Below are 22,870 nucleotides of genomic sequence, written 5' to 3' on the forward strand. Positions count from 1 at the left end.
AGTGGCTCGCTTGCGAGATCAATCTTCTTGGTTACAGCAGAGACAATCAATCCCCTCCTGGATCAAGATCCCTGCTGACTAAATTTGTTTTGTACTTAAAAAAAAATATATAATAATAATAATTGCGCCCCTTGTGTTCACTGCCGGTAATATCGTGTACCCCTGTATGGTACAGGAACGGCATAAAGGTATGAACATCTGGATATGCCCAACCCTATTAAACAGATTTGTATTATCACATGACCCTTGGCTTTTATGTCAACTTGTGCAAATGGAAGCATAAGTGTTACAAAGTTTCCAATAATTACAATTGATAGCAGGCAGTTTATAATGATAATAATCGGCATGTAAACAGAGTAATTCCAAGCCATCACAATCTAACTTTGCCATGGTGGAATGCTTATCACAGAAATGTTGTTTTTGTATTGTTTGCACAACAGAACAGTGCTGTCTGTGAAGGACACTTTCTGAGGTTATTATACAGAATACAGTACAACTTTGGGCATGGGCATTTGGACACGCCAACGTAGATGCAGAGTCTATTTTAATGAGTGGCTCAGGCCCCTGCTACTACTAAATGGAGTTTAGGATAGGCTATTTCCATAAATTGTACAATTTGGGTAGCCTATGCCTATTGTAGCTATGTCATCTCCGTGGTGTCATGATTCATCAATGCGCAATGGTCGCTCTTGCACGAAGTTGCACGTAATTCCATCTGCAGCTATGGCTGACTCAATGTTAACATGATGTGGCCTTACCTCTTCCAGAACGTTGACTGTGTTCCTACAGCTCTGCAGGCGGGTCGTGAAGCTGGACGTGGTAGGAGAATTGTAATCCTCTGTTGTCTCGGAGAGAAACTCGGACACCGATATTTGATCCGGCATCCTTCAGCAGGGAATTGCCCAGAAGAGGATTGCAAGAATTGTTGAGAAAATCCTAAATCATGAAAAAACAACTGGCGAGGAAAAGTACGAGATGTCTAACTCAGTGACTGGATCGAAAACTGATAGTTTACAAACTAGAGATAGAATCGAAATGACAAAGACGCGTCTCTTCTCGAATTACTTGGTTGGTTCTCTCCTATGACTTCACTGTCCCCAAGGGAAAAGGGAATGGACACAATTTCACCCCCCTCCTCTCTTCTCCCCTCGCCCGTATCCCTTGCTTAAATTACCAAAACACAAACGCTTAATTACTGTCCTATGCTGCCTTGCTGTAAAATAGAATAGCGGATTCCATCATAACGTTTTTGCGGATGTTCATTAAGATAGGCTTTTGCCGATAATACTTTCTACAATCAGAAATATTTGTATGTAATCTATCATAATCCGTGCTCTCTCGAATTGCAGGATTTCGTTTCGTTTTTCTTATCTTCTTTCAGTTCTATTTTTAATGCAGAACGCAGTTTTGACATTCACAACCACTCTCCTCTCCCCCGCTCTCTCGCTCACCCTCTCGCTCACCCACCCACCTCGGATGATGGGGACAAACGAGGAAGAACTGCGCATGTCCATGATCTCCGACATAATACCCAGAGACAGTCCGCAGTAAAAACTCTACTGCTATTTCATTTCCGACCTATGTAATCTTTTAATGGGGCTCTGCTGAAGTCATCGAATAATATGCGACGTGAAAAGGAAAATGTAGGCGAGATATAAAATTCCAAGCATCTGGAGCATAAGCCTAGACATTATTATTTATTATCATAATAGCCGATAGCAACTGATATTTACCAATTATATATATAGATTTAGAAATACTAATTGACTGTACTACTGTGTTCTTTATTTAAATATAATTAGCTTATTTATTAACATGCACAATAGTTTATATTAATTGGAGCCTAAAGAAATGCATTAAAACATAATTTATCTGACTGAAAAACCTCAATGGTGTACATTGTAGCTTACTTACTGGACAATTTTTATTATATTTATCAGATCTCTTAAATGTGTTACTGTGCTAGATCTGAAAACATATCCATTCACATTGATGGTAACTTCCATTGCCCATAATAGGGATTTTATTCTCTGGTGCTACAAGTGTGTGTCCTGCAGGTGATAAAATTAAGTACATGCAACACTGCTGTATGGAATCATTGGAATGTTCTCATTTTGGCGCTCCAACCTTGAGAAAAAACATTGTCAGTGAATAGAAGTGTTTAATCGGATAGGGAAGGCTCCTGGTCCATTTACACAGGTTACTAAACTAGAAATACCCCAACATGTTTTTGACTGAATGCTTTTAGATACAAAGTATCAAGAGAATAGTCTCTGAATATTATCATGTGATACACTGTTTCACATGAAGGCTAGTACCAACAGAATTGAGAGGGTCTTACCTACTCGGATTCCATAAAGAATCTTTAGAAGAGAAACTTGACAGACGGGAAGAGGAGGATCTCATGACTTGACTCATTGACTGTCACCTTATGACCTAAATCAAATAAATAAGAATCACATGAGCAGAGTTCTTTTACTCTCTAGACATCAGATCGTGTGGTATAGCCTGAGGAAAATGAATGAAGACAACACAACTTTTTATAATATGCCTATTATAGGCAACTAGTCTATTCAAAATCATTTTACCACCCTGGAATGTACTCTGATGAGAAAGCATTGTTTTGCATACATTAATAAATAGATTTGAATAGGTTCATTGGGTAGCCAACTTGGGTAGCCAACAAGTTATAAAACATTTGTTTGAAAAAAAATGTAATCTCTAACCCTTTCAAGAGCGCTCATATTCGTAAGAGAAATAATATACACTGCCACGCCTAAACTTACCGAAATCGATGCACATCCAATTTGGAATCTGAACAGAGAGTGAATGTCCACTTGATTAACGCAAAGAAGAATAGGCCTATTTGCTGCGCGCATCATTTCAGGCTCATTTTTAATATTCATTCAACAGAGTAAAGAGTTGAGAGAAGGAGAGAGTGATGTCCTCCCGCAAAGGATCTCGTGAAGATCAGTTACAGCGCGGGGCAGGAAGGGAGATACCGAACCGACCATGTGAGCAGGAAAATAGCCACTTACAATGAGCAGGATCTAAGAGCTCATGGCACAGGAACTGAGGAAATACATAAGGCAGTCAAACAGGAAATGTGGGATCTGGTAAACAGAAGAAGCCAAGAAGTGTCCTTGCCCCCTGGAGCTGATTTGAACTACAGCTGGGGGAAAGTTAGGCTATTTGTCATAGATAACCACATACAGTTCTTTGTTGAAATCAATGTTTAATTTTACAATAGCTTCAAGTTTATTGTTGAAAAAAAATACTAAAGGGTTTGAGGACACTATATTCTTCAACAAAAACATTTGGAATCTTCCCTGTTCTGTCTTCCATTTACCCTCAGACTGGGGCTCCCAGTTGGCACCTCCCCATTACAAAACTATATTTTCTCCCTGTAAAAAAAAAAAGCCTATACACGTGGTTGTTATGCGTCCAGTAATTTTCCTGTTTTTCATTGTGGTGACTGTCTGAACAGACATCTTCACACAACCGACTGAGTGACTCAACCCTAAGACACCTCATCTATATAAAGACAATGATGAGATCTCATTAACTGAAAAAGTCTTGACTGAAATAAAAGCATAGACTCTGTGTTTGACCTAGCTCATTATGCAGAAATGTTATAGCCTGGTGTATCATCTCAGAGAGTTCAAGATTTGCAGAGTTGCATTATCTCTGAAATATTTTTAAATCAACAGCCTAGTGACCCAAGTCCACAAATCCTTTATCAAAGCCTCTGACGACCTTGATCCCATTACACTACTGCTAAGAGAGACTGTCCTTAGGCCATAGGTACCAGTCTATTGCGCCTGTCTGTCTGTCTGTCTGTCTGTCTGGCTTTCTCACTGAGTGACTATGGATGTGATGGGTGTGTAGGCCTAAGGGTGGGATCATTTGTCTGTACAAGACTGTGGGAATAATTTTCTCCATGCGGGACAATATATTATTCTATTCAGTTCTATTCTTTTTTTATTCCATTCAGTTCTATTCTATTCAGATCAGTTCTATTTAATTCCATTCCATTCTATTCTCTCCAGGAAAAAGTATCACCCAATGGTAACTGGTGACACTGTGGATCATGGTGCATGATGACCTAGGGTCCCCCTGCTGGTTATTCCAAGCAGAAGGACGGACAGTCCTGCCCCTGAGTCTCAATAAAGTTGGGTGACATAACTTCAAACCCCATTGCAGGATCTGGAAGAATCGTCGGAGCTCGTGCCAACCACAAGACAAGAGATAGCAATTATGTAAGAAGAGGAGACGTTTTATTATGTTTCATTGTGGGAATAATAAATGCAAACAGTGCCATTTAATCTCCCAACAACTGTAAAAACCTTCGCGTGGGAGAAGAACGTGAGCCACTGCCAACTACATCAGCTGGGGTTGAATGGCTGAGTGCTCAGTCACAGGTAAGATGTAACGGTAGCCTAGCTAGCAGCTAACTTGGCTTGATGGCTAGTTAGCTTGCTCCTTTTAGTTTTAAAGAGAATAGCTAACGTTAACCCATTAGTTAGAACGCATGCTCTTTAGCTAAATCATATCAAAGTCAAATTACAGGGTTTGTTTTAAGCGTTGTTGTGAAATTGCACTCGACATTAGCTTAACTAACGTTACGTTAACTAGTTAGCAAGCTTGCGGACAGAGACATATTCTCCCACTCAGTGACTCACTTCGCTAGTCTTTGGTTGTCAGTGTGGCCACACTGTTAGACGCGTGTTCATTTAACTTTAGCTTGAGAAGCTGGCTAGTTAGCTACATAGCCTAAGCTAGGTATTGGTGGACTCATGCGGACTTTTAGCAATGGCTATGCCCTTGCTTGTCTAAGGAAAGCCAGTGGGAACCTCTAACAAATAGTGAACGTTGTTGCCTACTTGTGTGATGATAGTTGACTAAGCCTAACTAACTAGATGACGTGCTCTAGTATCAAAGTCCAGAAGAGGTGATCTGTCATACTCAGATCCTTGACAGGACTCCAAAGACAAGGCGAACGAAGATGTCAACATAAACGCCTTGTCTTTGGAGTAAAGTGTCTAGGATGTACTTGCAGCCTGTCAAGTTTGTTAACACAGTGGTTGCTACTCATGTTAAGCCACTCAGTAACCCGTAGGTTATGACTTTTCATGTATAGACTCTCCGGATTTGAATCCAGATGGGCCTTCATCACGACAGAAACATAACCAACACCAGTCCAGGAGGGGTCGAGCCAGAGTGGACCACAACCGTACCTGGAGTAGTCCTAATAATTATGTCCCACTGCCACCGCAGCAGCCAGACCATTTTCACCATGGGGTCAAATCATCTCATGTCCATGACAATGTCCTAGTAAATTTCCATCCTCCTCCCCACCACAGAGAGGATGTACAGAGGGGTCGAGGAAGAGGGGGTAATGGAAGTTGTGGACGAGGTGGCCGGGGCTCAAGGGGCCGGAATCCGAGGTGGAATAGGCCTGGAGTTGAAATTGGCGCTGGGCCCCTTGGCTTACCTGGGGGCTACCATGGACTGGTTGGTGGTGGTGGAGGCGACAGGCCTGGAACACTCCACATGGAGAGGGGACCCCCCATAGACGGGCCTAGCTGGCGTCGAGACCCTGGGGGCCGGGGGGGAGAGGTGGGGCCTGCCCACGAAGACCACCAGGACACCCGGCCTAAAAAGCCCCGGAGGTTCAGCCAGGAGCCACGGAGAGGAGAGAGGAGCTATAAAGGACCACCTCATTCTCTGGACAAGCAGGAGAACCAGGAAAACCATGCTACAGGAGGAGGGGGCGGAGGCTGGGATCCGGTTGAGCCCAGAGAAGAAACCCGATTATTAGAAATGGGAACCAGAAACCGTAAAGGCGGTAGGACCAAGGACAGGAACCCCCGTGTTGACCCTCAAAATAAATTCCAAGAGCCAAAGCGACGCCAGGGGCCGATCAAAGAATATCCCCAGGAGAGGAAGGAGTCTGAAAGGGGAGCCAGCGGCAGAGACATCCTTCCTGCCCATCATGACAAACTGGGCCCCAGCACTAAAGAAGAGCCCAACTGGAGGGGTCAGGGGAAATGCACCCCCCTGCAGGACAAAGGCCAGAGGAGAACACCCAACTATGACTACAGGCCTGGGCAGAAGAGAAGGGACAACATGCCCAATAAGAGCAAGGAGACACAGACAGGTGAGAGGGCAGTTTCACAGAAAAAAAATTACCAAATGAAAACTCTAAGCTAAAGAAAATCTGAACATTTTTTATTAGATCGGTCATTTGTGAATGAGTTTGTTCTGAGAGTAGTTATCATGATCATTGTATGTTCCAAATGGCACCCTTTTCTCTACATAGGGCTTTGGTTAAAACTAGTGCACTATGAGCCATGATCAAAAGTAGTGCACTACATAGGGAATAGGATGCCATTTGGATTGAACCATCATTATTAAGACCACTCCAGTTATGGTCCACTCTGGCTCTTACCCTCCTGGACTGGTGCTGGTTATGTTTTGGAGTCTAGTGACTCTCCATCTCTGTCCAGGTTGCCTGATTGAGCAGCTGTCTGAGGAGAAGTATGAGTGCATGGTGTGCTGTGAGGTGATCAGGGTGATGGCACCAGTCTGGAGCTGTCTCAGCTGCTTCCATGTCTTCCATCTCAACTGCATCAAGAAGTGGGCCCGCTCCCCAGCCTCACAGGCAGACGGTAGGCCGAACAGATAAACAGGCAGACACGTGTGCAATTAAGCGCTGCCCAACAGTCACTCATTCAGCTGTGCATCTATTCATGAGTTTAACACAATAGTCCTCCATAGATAGCACATTGCCGCTCCACCCAGACAATACAGGAGTGCAAATTCTGCACGACAGATGAGGCTACAATATCCACTAGCAAAAATGTGGCCCCAGTGACCTTATCCTAATTGCAGTGGCCTTCTATTATCTTAATTGCAGCTAAAGTGCGCTGTTACTTCTGTACTAACAATGTCACAATATATTGTATATTACAACTTTATTTAAAATGTAGTGCACATATTGTGGATAACCATCATTCTAAAAGAGATCTGTGAAGGATGCTATATGTGAAATGCAAGCTTTTGCTCTGATTTGCAGAAACAAATGATGGGTGGAGGTGTCCAGCTTGTCAGAATGTTGTCTTCCAACCCCCAAACACCTACAAGTGCTTCTGTGGTAAGTGATTAGCTAATAGTCATTATTCTCAGACAGTAGTGCATCCCTATTCTTTCTCTCTCGTTGAGATGCTTTGCGCATTATGTAAGGGATAATCAACAAGGGGTTATGCGTTCTATGGAAAATAATGAATGACTCGTTTCGCATTGGCTTGAAGGGCATTCTAGAGCATGCGTTATTTAAGTGATAAGGCCCGAGATCGTCGAGGCCCGGCAAACTGTGCTAATATATCCTCCAAACTCTGGCTTTGAGGGCATTATCACTTTTATACAACGGATTACCAACATATTCAAATAATGATTGACATATTTTCAGTAAAAACGCTATCTTGATATATTATTCATACTTTTTAATCCTTCCACACGCTATAGTCCCAACACAAATCTAGGGTTGCAACTAGGGCTGTTGCGGTGACCGTATGACCGCCTCACGAGACAGTCAAATTTCACTTGAACGATTGGTCACAGTAGTTAGGCTTCTCCAAACTCTGATACTGCTGATGGTTATTAGTAGGCTACCAAGCATGCTAACTGCCTGGTACTCAGCACTCTGTTGTCCCTGTAATTATTAAATCAATGCAAATGTATTTGAAAATCAAACACTTCATGAGCTCATGTTGTGGAACGTTTCTATAGGCTATGCAATTGCAGGAGAAAACAAGAGTGATGGACGCTAATAAAAAGAGGATCCCATCAGCTTTCTATAGGCTAGGCCTACTATATTTATTTCTCAACTCTCCTAATATTAAGCTTAGCATTGCTTATATTTACAACAGGAGTATAGGCTACCTGGCTGGCATGAAAATAAACCACGGGGGAAAGGGGGATACCTAGTCAGTTGTGCAATTGAATGCCTTCAACTGAAATGTCTTCCGCATTTAACCTCTGAATCAGAGAGGTGCGGGGGGCTGCCTTAATCGACATTCATGTCTTCTGCGCCAGGAGACAGTGGGTTAACTGCCTTGCCTACGCTCTAACCACTAGCCTACCTGCCGCCAAAGCGTCCTCCATTTGCTATTTACAGTTCAAGTTGGAAGTTTATACACCTTAGCCAAATGCATTTAAACTCAGTTTTTCACAATTCCTGACATTTTAATCCTAGTAAAAATTCCCTGTCTTCTGTCACTTAGGATCACCACTTGATTTTAAGAATGTGAAATGTCAGAATAATAGAGAGAATGATTTATTTCAGCTTTTATTTCTTTCATCACATTACCAGTGGGTCAAAAGTTTACATACACTCAAATAGTATTTGGTAGCATTGCCTTTAAATTGTTTAACTTGGGTCAAATATTTCGGGTAGCCTTCCACATGCTTCCCACAATAAGTTGGGTGAATTTTGGCCCATTCCTCCTGACAGAGCTGGTGTAACTGAGTCAGGTTTGTAGGCCTCCTTGCTCACACATGCTTTTTCAGTTCTGGCCATACATTTTCTATAGGCTTGAGGTCAGGGCTTTGTGATGGCCACTCCAATACCTTGACTTTGTTGTCCTTAAGCCATTTTGCCACAACTTTGGAAGTATGCTTGGGGTCATTGTCCATTTGGAATACCCATTTGCGACCAAGCTTTAACTTCCTGACTGTTGTGTTGAGATGTTGCTTCAATATATCCACATAATGTTCCTGCCTCATGATGCCATCTATTTTGTGAAGTGCACCAGTCCCCCATGCAGCAAAGCACCCCCACAACATGATGCTGCCACCCCTGTGCTTCACGGGTGGGATGATGTTCTTCGGCTTGCAAGCCTCCCCCTTTTTCCTCCAAACATAACAATGGTCATTATGGCCAAACAGTTCTATTTTTGTTTCGCCAGACCAGAGGACATTTCTCCAAAAGTACGATCTTTGTCCCCATGTGCAGTTACAAACCGTAGTCTGGCTTTTTATGGTGGTTTTGGAGCAGTGGCTTCTTCCTTGCTAAGCGGCCTTTCAGGTTATGTCGATTATAGGACTCGTTTTACTGTGGATATAGCTACTTTTGTACCTGCTTTCTCCAGCATCTTCACAAGGTCCTTTGCTGTTGTTCTGGGATTGATTTGCACCTTTTGCACCAAAGTACGTTCATCTCTAGGAGACAGAACGCGTCTCCTCCCTGAGCGGTATGACGGCTGCGTGGTCCCATGGTGTTTATACTTGCGTACTATTGTTTGTACAGATGAACGTGGTACCTTCAGGTGTTTGGAAACTGTTCCCAAGGATGAACCAGACTTGTGGAGGTCTCCAATTTTTCTTGGCTGATTTATTTGGATTTTCCCATGATGTCAAGCAGAGAGGCACTGAGTTTGAAGGTAGGCCTTGAAATACATCCACAGGTACACCTCCAATTGACTCAAATGATGTCAATTAGCCTATCAGAAGCTCCTAAAGCCATGACATCATTTCTTGGAATTTTCCAAGCTGTTTTTAAAGGCACAGTGAACTTAGTGTATGTAAACTTCTGACCCACTGGAATTGTGATACAGTGGATCATAAGTGAAATAATCTGTCGGTAAACAATTGTTGGAAGAATTACTTGTGTCATGCACAAAGTTGATGTCCTAACCGACTTGCCAAAACTATAGTTTGTTGACAAGAAATGTGTGGAGTGGTTGAAAAACGAGTTCTAATGACTCCAATCTAAGTGTATGTAAACTTCTGACTTCAACTGTAAGTGCATAGATTACCAGTTTTTTTTTTTTTTTCCCGCTATCCGTGTTTCGATACAAGTGCATGATAATGGTCAATTCTAATTCGAAACAAATGTCACATGATTTAGTATATGTAAAGACCAGATTAAATCAACTTTTCAGACGCCTCATGTTGCCTAGCCCATAGGCCTATGTTTTAATAAGGTTTGTATCACAACTATCACATAGTGTTGGGTGTTCCTTCCAAACAACTATACTTTAGTTTCATCCGTCCACAGAATATTTTGCCAGTTGCGCTGTGGAACAACCAGATGCTCTTTTGTGAACTTCTGACGTGCAGCAATGTTTTGGGGGGGACGGCAGTGGCTTCTTCCGTGGAGTCCTACCATGAACACCATTCTCGTTCAGTGTTTTACGTATCGTAGCCTCGTCAACAGAGATGTTGGCATGTTCCAGAGATTTCTGTAAGTCTTTATCTGATACTCTAGGATTCTTCTTAACCTCTTCGAGCATTCTGCTCTGTGCTCTTGCAGTCACTCCTAGGGAGAGTAGCAACAGTGCTGAACTTTCTCCATTTATAGACAAATTGTCTTACCATGGACTGATGAACATCAAGGCTTTTAGAGATACTTTTGTAACCCTGTCCAGCTTCATGCAAGACAACAATTATTAATCTTAGGTCTTCTGAGATGTCTTTTGTTCGAGGCATGGTTCACATCAGGCAATGCTTCTTGTGAATCGCAAACTCAAATTTAGTGGTGTTTTTTAGGCATGGAAGCTCTAACCAAAATCTCCAATCTCGTCTCATTGATTGGACTCCAGGTTAGCTGACTCCTGACTCCAATTAGCTTTTGGAGAAGTCATTAGCCTAGGGCTTCACGTACTTTTTCCAACCTACACTGTGAATGTTTAAATTGTGTATTTAATATATACACGAAAAATACAATAATTGTTATTAGTTGAAGCACACTGTTGTTGTGACTTAAAATTTGATCTGATCTTCATCTGACAAATTTATGTAGAAATCCAGGTAATTCCAAAGGGTTCACGTAATTTTTTTGGCCACTGTATAAGCAGCGTGTGAGTTTCAAGTTTGGGGAAGATAATTGTCACCATAAAAATTCACCTTCATAATAAAAGCATTACATGCATAATTGCATTTGCGGTCACTTTTGGTAATGGTGTTTTCCGCTAATGGAACATTCGCGCTTTTAGCCTACTAGCATGTGCGCATTACTGCGCTTATAATGTGAAGAAATAAACTATTAGGCTATCAACATTTTAAGCTAAACATTCGGATCTGTTGCGTCAGCCACATTGCCTAAACTCTTTTTTCCTTTCTTCATGCTAGTGGTTGTATTAAGTTGGGATCTATCGCATCCATCAACTGTCCCAGACTGTTTGGAATATTTATTTCTCGCACAGAATAGAATAGGTCGACTTTTGGAATATGGGGGATAGTAGATTGACATAGGCTAGTGCTTTTGCTCTTCGTTAGGCCTACTCATCTTGTTTTCATCAGCGCCCAGTTGCGTCCCCGATTACGGCCACAAATGGGATGCCGCCGGGAAATTCAAGGCATTATCAAGTGCTTGTCAAATTGTGAGTGAGAGACAATTGGAGTGTGTTCAGCCTGCACAAAAAACTAAGCAGAGCTTACAACAACTTTTGTACGTTTGTAGAACAACTAAAGTTAATAGCTCTAAATTAAGCATATAGGAGGACCTATTTCTTTGTTAACCGCTCAACACAGAATAGACGCATGTGCGCACACCCTTAAATCCTTTGGAGAGAATTTATATTTTATTCAGCTTTGTTCAATTGTATTCTTCATACTATAAAATAATGCTACGGAATTGTAAACAAATCTTATCTGCTAAATGAAATGGTGTTTCCCACAGCCATTTGGCACATCAGGACCTAGACTATATTACATGGATTTATTACTTTTTAAAATGTGTGGAAGCCAGGAGATGCTAAATGTGTTTATGTTCATTGTAAATTACCGTGAGACCGACAGTTATTTGCTTGACAATCACCGGATGACAATTGTGTGACCTCCACAGCCCTGGTTGTTGGTTCTATCAGTTCGGTTGCTAGAGACATAACCCAGTCGTGCAGTCTTTTTGTTCTGTAACTTTCGTTCTAAATGTTTCATTGCTGTACTGACTGGCAGAGTTCTTATCCCTTGCTTGCTAGCTAGCCAACTGTAGCTAACTTGGTCACGTCAAAAAGTGCATCCAGAATAACAGCAAAGTAGCTGCGTTTGCATTTGTTCAAGCTGTTTTCTAGAGACATTTTATTTTGATACATCTATAACAATGAGCTAATGAGGTGCGATTTCACCTGGCAAAGAAAATGTGCTCTCTGGTCAGGACACTGTTGTTCAGAGGAGCTAGCCAACTACACAGCTAACACAATCACTTCAAACAGAAGCTGGAAAGACTGCAAACTGGATGTACTTCGTTTCGTTTTACCTTTTTTCAATTGACATTTCTTTATATATGTCCATAAAAATGATGCCAGCTGATTCATGATTTTGACTGGCTGAGAAACGCTGCCTGCCTGTCTCATCCCAACTCCTGACACGTTCATTACTATGGGACAGCTGGAGATTGTTTCAACATTCAAATTCAATGATTCAAATGTCTTAGACCGACCAAGGCAAGTCTCCGCGGTTGAAACTAAATGTTAGTCTAAAAGAAGTGAGATAATGTCTAGATACTTTTTTTATAGTGGGGATCAAGTTTATAAATTGCCTGGTTTGGCTGAGACCGTGGATTGCGCAGTCAGATGGAACAGATTAGTCATTTTAAGGTCATAGATTTAGCCTGTGGTAATTGGTGGAATAGACACTGGCTGGAATGAGGTCTTTAACCAATCAGGATTAGAATCACCCGTTGTGTAATTCCCTATAATGCACAGTATAATACAATGGCTAATGCGTGGCGTTGCACGTTGCATTATTTTCCAGAGACAGTTTACATTTTATACCAGGCTATGATTTAACACATTAGAAATGTGTTCAACATCCACTGAAGTAGCTTGCAAGTTTACTAGATAGCTGCAATAATAGTTGCCTGGGTAACCAAACATACTTTCTAGTTTAGCTAACCAAACCATCAGTCCTAGCTTGATATTATAAAAATCGAATTCAACAATGAATGTTTTCAATTCAACTTTTGCTTTCAAAAGCTGCTCAAACATAGAACATGTAAGAATGAACTTCATAGCCATTGAATTATAACGTGCATTACAAGGAAATAATGCAATGTGAATATTGGTTCATGACTGAGACAACGTGGTTCAATTTGGGTCCCAAGGCAAAACCAGTTGAGAACCACTGCTCTAGAATGCCCTTCAAGACAATCATGATTATTCAACAATGCCATGGTACAAAACGAATAAAGTTGAATCATCTCAATGACACTGACCTGATAAAATAAACAAGTAGTAGAAATCAATTTCCTTGTCCAGAGTTCTTTCTCTGTACTGTTTCCTTATTCTGGTGTGATTGGCAGGCAAAGTGACCAACCCGGAGTTCCAGCGTAGCGAGATCCCACACAGCTGTGGAGATATGTGTGGGAAGAAGAGGAGCGGCGTGGACTGCAAGCACCCCTGTAACATGTGAGACACAACCCAACACATACATAACAAACCTCATCCCACCACCAGATAACAATCTGTAGTTCAACAACATGAAGTGGTTGTCTTGATTGTGTTGCCGCTGTGGTTGTCTCTGCAGCTTGTGTCACCCCGGGCCTTGTCCACAGTGTCCTGCCTTTGTCACCAAAGCCTGCATCTGTGGAAGAACCAGGTACTGTATATCCTCTTGACCTAATGTTTGTGTCCCAAATGGCACCCTAGTCCCAAAATGGGCCCATAGGGATCCGGTCAAAAGTAGTGCACTATAGGGAATAGGGTGCCTTTTGGGACTTTGACAAATGTCTACATCGTACTAACTTACCCACTGTTTATTTACATACAGTTGAAGTCGGAAGTTTACATACAGCTTAGCCAAATACATTTAAACTCAGTTTTTCACAATTCTTGACATTTAATCCTAGTAAAAATTCCCTGTCTTAGGTCAGTTAGGATCACCACTTTATTTTAAGAATGTGAAATGTCAGAATAATAGAGGGATTTATTTCAGCTTTTATTTCTTTCATCACATTACCAGTGGGTCAGATGTTTACATGCACTCAAATAGTATTTGGTAGCATTGCCTTTAAATTGTTTAACTTGGGTCAAACATTTCGGGTAGCCTTCCACAAGCTTCCCACAATATGTTGGGTGAATTTTGGCCCATTCCTCCTGACAGAGCTGGTGCAACTGAGTCAGGTTTGTAGGCCTCCTTGCTCGCACATGCTTGTTCAGTTCTGCCCACAAATTTACTATAGGATTGCGGTCAGGGCTTTGTGTTGGCCACTCCAATACCTTGACTTTGTCCTTAAGCCATTTTGCCACAACTTTGGAAGTATGCTTGGGGTCATTGTCCATTTGGAAGACCCATTTGCGACCAAGCTTTAACTTCCTGAGTGACGTGTTGATATGTTGCTTCAATATATCCACATCATTTTCCTTCCTCGTGATGTTCTCTATTTTGTGAAGTGCACCAGTCCCTCCTGCAGCAAAGCACCCCCACAACATGATGCTGCCACCCCCGTGCTTCACGGTTGGCATGGTGTTCTTCGGCTTGCAAGCCTCTCCCTTTTTCCTCTAAACATAACGATGGCCATTTTTGTTTCATCAGACCAGAGGACATTTCTCTAAAAAGTTCGATCTTTGTTCCCATGTGCAGTTGCAAACCGTAGTCTGGCTTTTTTATGGCAGTTTTGGAGCAGTGGCTTCTTCCTTGCTGAGCGGCCTTTCAGGTTATGTCAATATAGGACTCGTTTACTGTGGGTATAGATACTTTTGTACCTGTTTCCTCCAGCATCTTCACAAGGTCCTTTGCTGTTGTTCTGGGATTGATTTGCACATTTTGCACCAAAGTACGTTCATCTCTAGGAGACAGAACGCATCTCCTTCCTGAGCGGTATGATGGCTGCGTGGTCCCATGGTGTTCATACTTGCGTACTATTGTTTGTACAGATGAACGTGGTACCTTCAGGTGTTTGGAAATTGCTCCCAAGGATGAACCAGACTTGTGGAGGTCTCCAATTTTTCTTGGCTGATTTTATTTGGATTTTCCCATGATGTCAAGCAAAGAGGCACTGAGTTTGAAGGTAGGCCTTGAAATACATCCACAGGTACGCCTCCAATTGACTCAAATGGTGTCAATTAGCCTTTCAGAAGCTTCTAAAGCCATGACATCATTTTCTGGAATTTTCCAAGCTGTTTAAAGGCACAGTCAACTTAGTGTATGTAACCTTCTGACCCACTGGAATTGTGATACAGTGAATTATAAGTGAAATAATCTGTCTGTAAACAATTGTTGGAAAAATGACTAGTGTCATGCACAAAGTTGATGTCCTAACCAACTTGCAAAAACTACAGTTTGTTAACAAGGAATTTGTGGAATGGTTGAAAAACAAGTTTTAATGACTCCAACCTAAGTGTATGTAAACTTCAGACTTCAACTGTACCTTAGCTTAGGCTGCCAAATGTTCGTCATTTTTGTGTGACTATTACTAAGGTTTAACAATTTGTATAGGAAAAACTTTGCACCTCAGCCCACCCCACTCACAGTAAAATGCATCCATTCTTCTCTCTACAGTCAGCCAATGCGGTGTGGCCAGGCCACTGCCATCCACTGTGACAAGCAGTGTGACTTGATCCTCAACTGTACCGAACACAGCTGTACCCAGGCGTGCCACAGCGGACTGTGCCAGCCGTGCCAACTACAGGTCCAGCAGGGTGAGATGCTACAAGAAGTTCCACATAATATAAAAAATAGTGATGACTTCGTCCTGGTCTTAATGTCTTAGCTGTGGTAATGCGTTACACTGATGCAGTCTCCTGTTTTTCTTAACCTTTGACTTGCTGACGTGCTGTTGCAGTGTGCTACTGTGGTGTTGTCTCTCGGGAGGTGCTGTGTGGGACGGATAAAGACTGCTTTGACGGCTCAGGACACTTCTCCTGTCAGAAAGCATGTGGCAAGTAAGTTCTAACCAGCAGATAGGAAACAACTTTGTATTTTACTACTTTGAGAATATGATCTATTTCCGCCTGAAGATTAGTCAGTAATGTCTTTGCCAGATTTGCGGAGCATCCTTTTCCTTGCTCCAATCATGCCTTGTATATTATTGATTGATATTCTGATTCGCAGTATTTTCTTGCTCCCAGGATGTTGGATTGTGAGACCCACCGATGCAAGCAGGTGTGCCACCGTGGGCCGTGCCAGCCGTGCCCACGCTCCCCCAGGCTGGTGAGGAGTTGCCCCTGTGGGCAGACGGTCTTGGCCAAGCTCCTGGAGCTGGGCTACCCCGAGCGCCGCAGCTGCTCTGACCCCATCCCTTCCTGTGGCAAGACCTGCAACAAACCCCTGCCTTGTGGATCCAACGGTAAGACCGACAGTGTGTCCACATGTATGTTCTTTCTATGGGATTTAAATGTGTTGACTTGTTCCCCTATGTCATTACAGAGACCATCCACATCTGTGAGAAGCTGTGCCATGAGGGCTGCTGTGGCCCCTGCTCACTCACCTCCACCATCAAATGCAGATGTGGCTCTAAGATCAATGTTAGTCCCCAAAAAGGAGTACTGTACATCTATGGTGTTTGAATCATGCTTGTATCGTGAGGGCAAATCTTAAAATGTAATCAAATTGTATTTGTCACATGCGCTGAATACAATCGGTGTAGACCTTACAGTGAAATGCTTACTTACAAGCCCTTAACCAACAATGCTTTACAAAGTTTTAAGAAAAAATAAGTGTTAAGGTAAAAATAGAAAATAAAGTAACAAATAATTAAACGACAGTAAAATAACAATAGCGAGGCTATATACAGGGGTACCGGTACAGAGTTGATGTGTGGGGGCACCGGTTAGTCTAGGTATTTGAAGTAATATGTACATGTAGGTAGAGTTAAAGTGACTGCATAGATAAACAGAGTAGCAGCAGTGTGAAAGAGGGTTCTGGGTAACCCTTTGATTAGCTGTTCATGAGTCTTATGGCTTGGGGGTGGAAGCTGTTAAGAAGCCTTTTAGACTTGGCGCTCCAGTACCGCTTGTCGTGCGGTAGAGTAAACAGTCAATGAATAGGGTGGCTGGAGTCTTTAACAATTTTTAGGGATTTCCTCTGACACAGCCTGGTATAGAGGTCCTGGATGGCAGGAAGCTTGACCCCCGGTGATGTACTGGGCCGTTCGCACTACCCTCTGTAGTGCCTTGCGGTCGGAGGCCGAGCAGTTGCCCTACCAGGCTGTGATGCAACCAGTCAGGATGTTCTTTATGGTGCAGCTGTAGAACCTATTGAGGATCTGAGGACCCCATGCCAAATCTTTTCAGTCTCCTGAGGGGGAATAGGTTTTGTCGTGCCCTCTTCTTAATGTGTTTAGACCATGATAGTTTGTTGGTGATGTGGACACCAAGGAACTTGAAGCTCTCAACCTGCTCTACTACAACCCCGTCGATGAGCACGCCCCCATTCTCAGTCTGTTTCCTGTAGTACATAATCAACTCATTTACATTTACGGCATTTAGCAGACGCTCTTATCCAGAGCGACTTAGAAATTGGTGCATTCACCTTATGATATCCAGTGGAACAACCACTTTACATTAGTACATCTATCTTTTTTTGGGGGGGGATGACTTTATCCTATCCCAGGTATTCCTTAGAGCTGGGGTTTCAGGTGTCTCCGGAAGATGGTGATTGACTCCGCTGTCCTGGCATCGTGAGGGAGCTTGTTCCACCATTGTGGTGCCAGAGCAGCGAACAGCGACAACTCCTTTGTCTTGATCATGTTGAGGGAGAGGTTGTTGTCCTGGCACCACACGGTCAGGTCTCTGACCTCTAGGCTGTCTCATTGTCGGTGATCAGGCCTACCGCTGTTGTCATCAGCAAACTTAATGATGGTGTTGGAGTCGTGCCTGGCCATGCAGTCATGAGTGAACAGGGAGTACAGGAGGTGACTGAGCACGCACCCCTGAGGGGCCCCTGTGTTGAGGATCAGCGTGGTGGATGTGTTATCTTCCCTTACCACCTGGGGCAGCCCGTCAAGAAGTCCAGGATCCAGTTGCAGAGGGAGGTGTTTACTCCCAGGGGCCTTAGCTTAGGGATGCGCTTTGAGGGCACTATGGTGTTGAACGCTGTAGTCAATGAATAGCATTCTCACATAGGTGTTCCTTTTGTCCAGGTAGGAAAGGGCAGCTTGGAGTGAAATAGATTGCAGCGTCTGTGGATCTGTTGGGGCGGTATGCAAATTGGAGTGGGTCTCGAGTTTCTGGGATAATGGTGTTGATGTGAGCCATGACCAGGCTTTCAAAGCACTTCATGGCTACTGACGTGAGTGCTATGGGTCGGTAGTCATTTAGGCAGGTTACCTTAGTGTTCTTGGTCAAACACTATGGTGGTCTGCATGTTGGTATTACAGACTCAGTCAGGGACAGGTAGAAAATGTCAGTGAAGACAATTGCCAGTTGGTCAGCGCATGCTCGGAGTACACGTCCTGGTAATCCGTCTGGCCCTGCGGCCTTGTGAATGTTGATCTGTTTAAAGGTCTTACTCACATCTGCTGCGGAGAGCGTGATCACACAGTCGTCCGGAACAGCTGATGCTCGCTCTCATGCGTGTTTCAGTGTTACTTTCCTGGAAGCGAGCATAGAAGTAATTTAGCTCATCTGGTAGGCTTGTGTCAATGGGCAGCTCGCGACTGTGCTTCACTTTGTTGTCTGTAATAGTTAGCAAGCCCTGCCGCATCCGATGAGCGTCGGAGCCGGTGTAGTACGTTTCGATCTTAGTCCTGTATTGATGCTTTGCCTGTCTGATGGTTTGTCGGAAGGACATAGCAGGATTTCTTATAAGCTTCCGGGTTAGTCCCGCTCCTTGAAAGTGGCAGCTCTATCCTTTAGCTCAGTGCAGATGTTGCCTGTAATCCATGGCTTCTAGTTTGGGTATGGATGTACGGTCACTGTGGAGACGACATTGTCGATGCACTTATTGATGAAGCCAGTGACTGATGTGGTGTACTCCTCAATGCCATCGGAAAATACCCAGAATATTTTAGTCTGTGCTAGCAAAATAGTCCTGTAGCATAGCATCTGCTTCATCTGACCACTTTCTTATAGACTGTGTCACTGGTGCTTCCTGCTTTAGTTTTTGCTTGTAAGCAGGAATCGGGAGGATAGAATTATGGTCATATTTGCCAAATGGAGAGCGAGGGAGAGCTTGTATGCGTCTCTGTGTGTGGAGTAAAGGTGGTCTAGAGTTTTCTTTTATTTATTTATTTATTTTCCCTTCTGGTTGCACATTTAACATGCTGATAGAAATTTGGTAAAACTGATTTAAGTGTACCTGCACTAACCTCTATGGGCTATGTGGGACGCAAGCGTCCCACCCCTGGTACACCCAATGAACAACAGGTGAAATATCAAGAGCGCCAAATTTGAAAACAATTAAATGTCATAATTCAAATTTCTCAAACATACAACTATCTTACACCCTTTGAAAGATAAACATCTCCTTAATCTAACCACGTTGTCCGATTTCAAAAAGGCTTTACGGCGAAAGCATAAAGTTAGATTATGTTAGGAGAGTACATTGACAATAGCTGTGTGTAATGTTTTATCAATTCAAAGACGGGCGTCACCAAAAGCAGAAAACCAGCTAAAATTATGCACTAACCTTTGACAATCTCCATCAGATGACACTCCTAGGACATTGCTAGACAATACATGCATTTTTTGTTCTATCAAGTTCATATTTATATCCAAAAACAGCGTTTTACTATGGCGTTGATGTTGAGGAAATCGTTTCCCTCCAATAACCGCCAGTCAATCAGCACAACAAATTAAATAATTACTATTCGAAAACATTGGTAAAATATTATATTGTCATTCAAAGAATTATAGATTTACATCTCTTGAACGCAACCGGATTGCCAGATTTAAAAATAACCTTACTGGGAAATCACACTTTGCAATAATCTGAGCACTGCGCCCAGAAAAATACGCTTTGCGATACAGACTAACCGCCATGTTGGAGAGATCGAAAATACTATGTAAATAATCCATTACCTTTGATTCTCTTCATCAGATGTCACTTCCAGGAATCCCAGGTCCATAACAAATGTAGTTTTGTTCGAAAAAGCTCCGTGTTGTTAGCACATGATCTATGCCCGCCGGACTTCTCTTCATGAACGAGGGGGAAAAAAATATTTGCGTTCGTTCAAACATGTCAAATGTTGTATAGCATAAATCATTAGTGCCTTTTTTAACCAGAACATGAATAATATTCAAGGCGGACGATTGCATTCTCTTTTAAAACGTATTGGAACGAGAGTACCCAACATGAACTCGCGCGCCAGAGTCTAATCGGCCACCACCGTTCCAAGGCTCTTGTTCGGTCAGATCTCACAGTATAAGACTCAAAACACTTTGTAAAGACTGGTGACATCTAGTGGAAGCCATAGGAAGTGCTCAACGATTAATAAGCCCCTGTGTGTTTCAATGGCATAGGCTTAAAGGTAATTCAACACATCAGGTATCCACTTCCTGTCAGAATTTGTCTCAGGGTTTTGACTGCCATATGAGTTCTGTTATACTTACAGACACCATTCAAACAGTTTTAGAAAATTCAGTGTTTTCTATCAAACCTGAACAATAATATGCATATTCTAGCTTCTGAGTTGGTGTAGGAGGCAGTTAAAAATGGGCACACATTTTTTTCAAAATTCTCAATACTGCCCCCTAGCCCCAACAGGTAAAGTCCCCGGCTACCAGGAGCGCCGTCTCTGGATGAGCGTTTTCCTGTTTGCTTATGGCGGTTTACAGCTCATTGAGTGTGGTCTTAGTGCCAGCATCAGTTTGTGGTGGTAAATAGACAGCTTTCAAGAATATAGATAAACTCTCTTGGTAAATAGTGTGGTCTATAGCTTATCATGAGATTCTTTACCTCAGGTGAGCAAAACCTCGAGACTTCCTTAGATTTAGTGCACCAGCTGTTACAATATACATAGACCGCCACCTCTTGTCTTAGCAGAGGCTGCTGTTCTATCCTGCCGAAAAATCTTAAAACCCGCCCGCTGTATGTTATTCATGTCGTCGTTCAGCCGCGACTCCGTGAAACATAAGATATTACTGTTTTGAATGTCCCGTGGGTAGGATATACGTGATCGTAGTTCGTCTATTTTAATTTCCATTGATTGTACGTTGGCTAATAGGACCGATGGTAAATGGAGATGACCCGCTCACCGCCAGATCCTTACAAGGCACCCAGATCTTCGTCCCCGACATTTCTGTTTCTCCTGCAAATGACAGGGGATGAGGGCCTTGTCGGGCGTCTGAAGTAAATCCTTCCCGTCCGACTTGTTAAAGGAAAAAGTATTCCTCCAATACGGGGTGAGTAATCACTGTCCTGATATCTAGAAGCTCTTTTCGGTCATAAGACACGGTGTCAGAAACATTATCTACAAAATATGTTACAAATAACGTGAAAAAACACGCACAATTGGTTAAGGGACTGTAAAACGGCAGCCATCTCCTCCAGCGCCAATTTCAATAGTTCTGTATAGATTGTGCACGTTTGCAAATGGAGGTGTTATTCTGTTCTACCAAAGAGCATCCCTGAAGACCAACTCTCTTTTTGTTTTTAGGATGTTCCCTGTGCAACCATCCAGAATGAAGGTGAGATTTTTTTCATTCTGTTGTAGCCACTGTACTTACTAAAAGTAGATTTTTCTTGTACTTAAGTGCCTCCATTGTCATAATGTCCTCATCTCTTTCCTTCCTCCAAATTGTAGATGGACTGATTTTTACCTGTGAGAAGCGCTGCCTCAAGAAACGCTCCTGTGGCCGACACAAATGTGGCGAGCTGTGCTGTGTGGTGAGTGACAGAAAGCAGTGTGTGGCACCCAGTTTGTAAAGAACAGTCAGAAAGTAAAAGTCATACACTAGATACCTGAATGAATTTGGTAGTAGTTATTAGGAATGAACTGATGGCACTACAGAGGGCATCCAGATGTGCCTGCCTACTATCTAGCTGGTGTCACACTGACATATGCCCCCCCCGCCCTACAGGGTGCAGAACACACATGCTCTCTGGTCTGTGGCTACAAGCTCAACTGTGGCCTCCACCGCTGCCAAGAGCTCTGTCACCGTGGGAACTGCCAGCCATGCTGGCAAACCAGTGAGTTCCAGTCAAAGTTCCCAGTGGCCCTGCCAACAGATGTTCACATGCCAGCAGATGCACAGACGCCAAAGTCAATTTAGTCATTTTACCCAGGCTTTGCGATTCTTTGTGGTTGAAATGGCAATGTTCCTCACCATATCTTATCTTGCTTAAGTCTAGAGCACATCCTATTTCACAAGGTAGGAAGTCCATTTACTATACCAGTGGACTTTTGGGGGTGAATCTTAACATCCACTTAATTTTCACTTAGTCTCCAATTGACATCAACATGTGTTGGTGCGATACAGTACACTGTCTTGATCATTGAGATCACATGGCCCCATTAGCTCTGATTGCCTGCCTGTTTCCTGTGTATAGGTTTTGATGAGCTGGCGTGCCACTGTGGGGGGACTGTCCTGTTCCCCCCAATCGCCTGTGGCACCAAGCCCTTAGAGTGTAAGAACCTGTGTACCAGGAGGCACAAGTGTGACCACCAAGGTAAAGAATCGAGCTACCTCTAGAACCAAAGAAATCACTACAATTCACCTGGAAGACTGCAAGTCATGACGTCTCTTACGAGCTGCATTCCTATTTAGGGCACTATATGTATAGGGTGCCATTTGGGATGAAACTTTTCTCTTTATAGTGCCTGAGAATGTTTATTCTTCGGTCTCGTCTCATACTGTCTATGTCCTCAGTGTTCCATAATTGCCACAGTGAGGAGAACTGCCCACCCTGTACTTACCTCACTCAGAAGTGGTGCATGGGAAAGCATGAGGTAACTTTCCTGATATTAGCTTATTGGCTGCATCTATCT

The 22,870-nt window shown here is 43.0% G+C and overlaps 2 protein-coding genes across 10 annotated transcripts in view; one reads left to right on the top strand and one right to left on the bottom strand.

Moving 5' to 3' along the window:
- The window catches only part of LOC106578677 (arf-GAP with SH3 domain, ANK repeat and PH domain-containing protein 1), a 74,718-nt gene extending 71,677 nt beyond the window's left edge, over positions 1-3,041 (bottom strand). For 5 of the 7 annotated variants that reach the window (XM_045702192.1, XM_014157766.2, XM_045702194.1 and 2 more), the window contains exons 1-3: positions 2,787-3,041; positions 2,342-2,436; positions 759-885 (exon numbers count right to left, since the gene is read on the bottom strand). In XM_045702192.1, coding sequence (XP_045558148.1) covers positions 759-885; positions 2,342-2,418 — 204 coding nt within the window. In that variant the 5' untranslated portion in view covers positions 2,419-2,436; positions 2,787-3,041. The remainder of the gene's footprint in view (positions 1-758; positions 886-2,341; positions 2,437-2,786) is intronic. The other 2 variants (XM_045702193.1, XM_014157767.2) reach the window with 2 other exon arrangements.
- A 1,082-nt stretch (positions 3,042-4,123) lies between these two features.
- The window catches only part of LOC106578679 (transcriptional repressor NF-X1), a 28,167-nt gene continuing 9,420 nt past the window's right edge, over positions 4,124-22,870 (top strand). For all 3 annotated transcript variants that reach the window (XR_001322500.2, XM_014157768.2, XM_014157769.2), the window contains exons 1-15: positions 4,124-4,421; positions 5,141-6,160; positions 6,510-6,671; positions 7,079-7,156; positions 13,304-13,409; positions 13,528-13,599; positions 15,502-15,641; positions 15,785-15,884; positions 16,071-16,288; positions 16,369-16,466; positions 21,539-21,569; positions 21,686-21,768; positions 21,963-22,071; positions 22,432-22,551; positions 22,752-22,831. Coding sequence is in view for 2 of the 3 variants with exons in the window: in XM_014157768.2 (XP_014013243.2) it covers positions 4,400-4,421; positions 5,141-6,160; positions 6,510-6,671; positions 7,079-7,156; positions 13,304-13,409; positions 13,528-13,599; positions 15,502-15,641; positions 15,785-15,884; positions 16,071-16,288; positions 16,369-16,466; positions 21,539-21,569; positions 21,686-21,768; positions 21,963-22,071; positions 22,432-22,551; positions 22,752-22,831 (2,439 nt within the window). In the remaining variant the exon portion in view is untranslated. The remainder of the gene's footprint in view (positions 4,422-5,140; positions 6,161-6,509; positions 6,672-7,078; positions 7,157-13,303; positions 13,410-13,527; positions 13,600-15,501; positions 15,642-15,784; positions 15,885-16,070; positions 16,289-16,368; positions 16,467-21,538; positions 21,570-21,685; positions 21,769-21,962; positions 22,072-22,431; positions 22,552-22,751; positions 22,832-22,870) is intronic.

This window comes from Salmo salar, chromosome ssa19 (genome assembly GCF_905237065.1).
Source record: "Salmo salar chromosome ssa19, Ssal_v3.1, whole genome shotgun sequence".
Classification (NCBI taxonomy): Eukaryota; Metazoa; Chordata; class Actinopteri; order Salmoniformes; family Salmonidae; genus Salmo; species Salmo salar.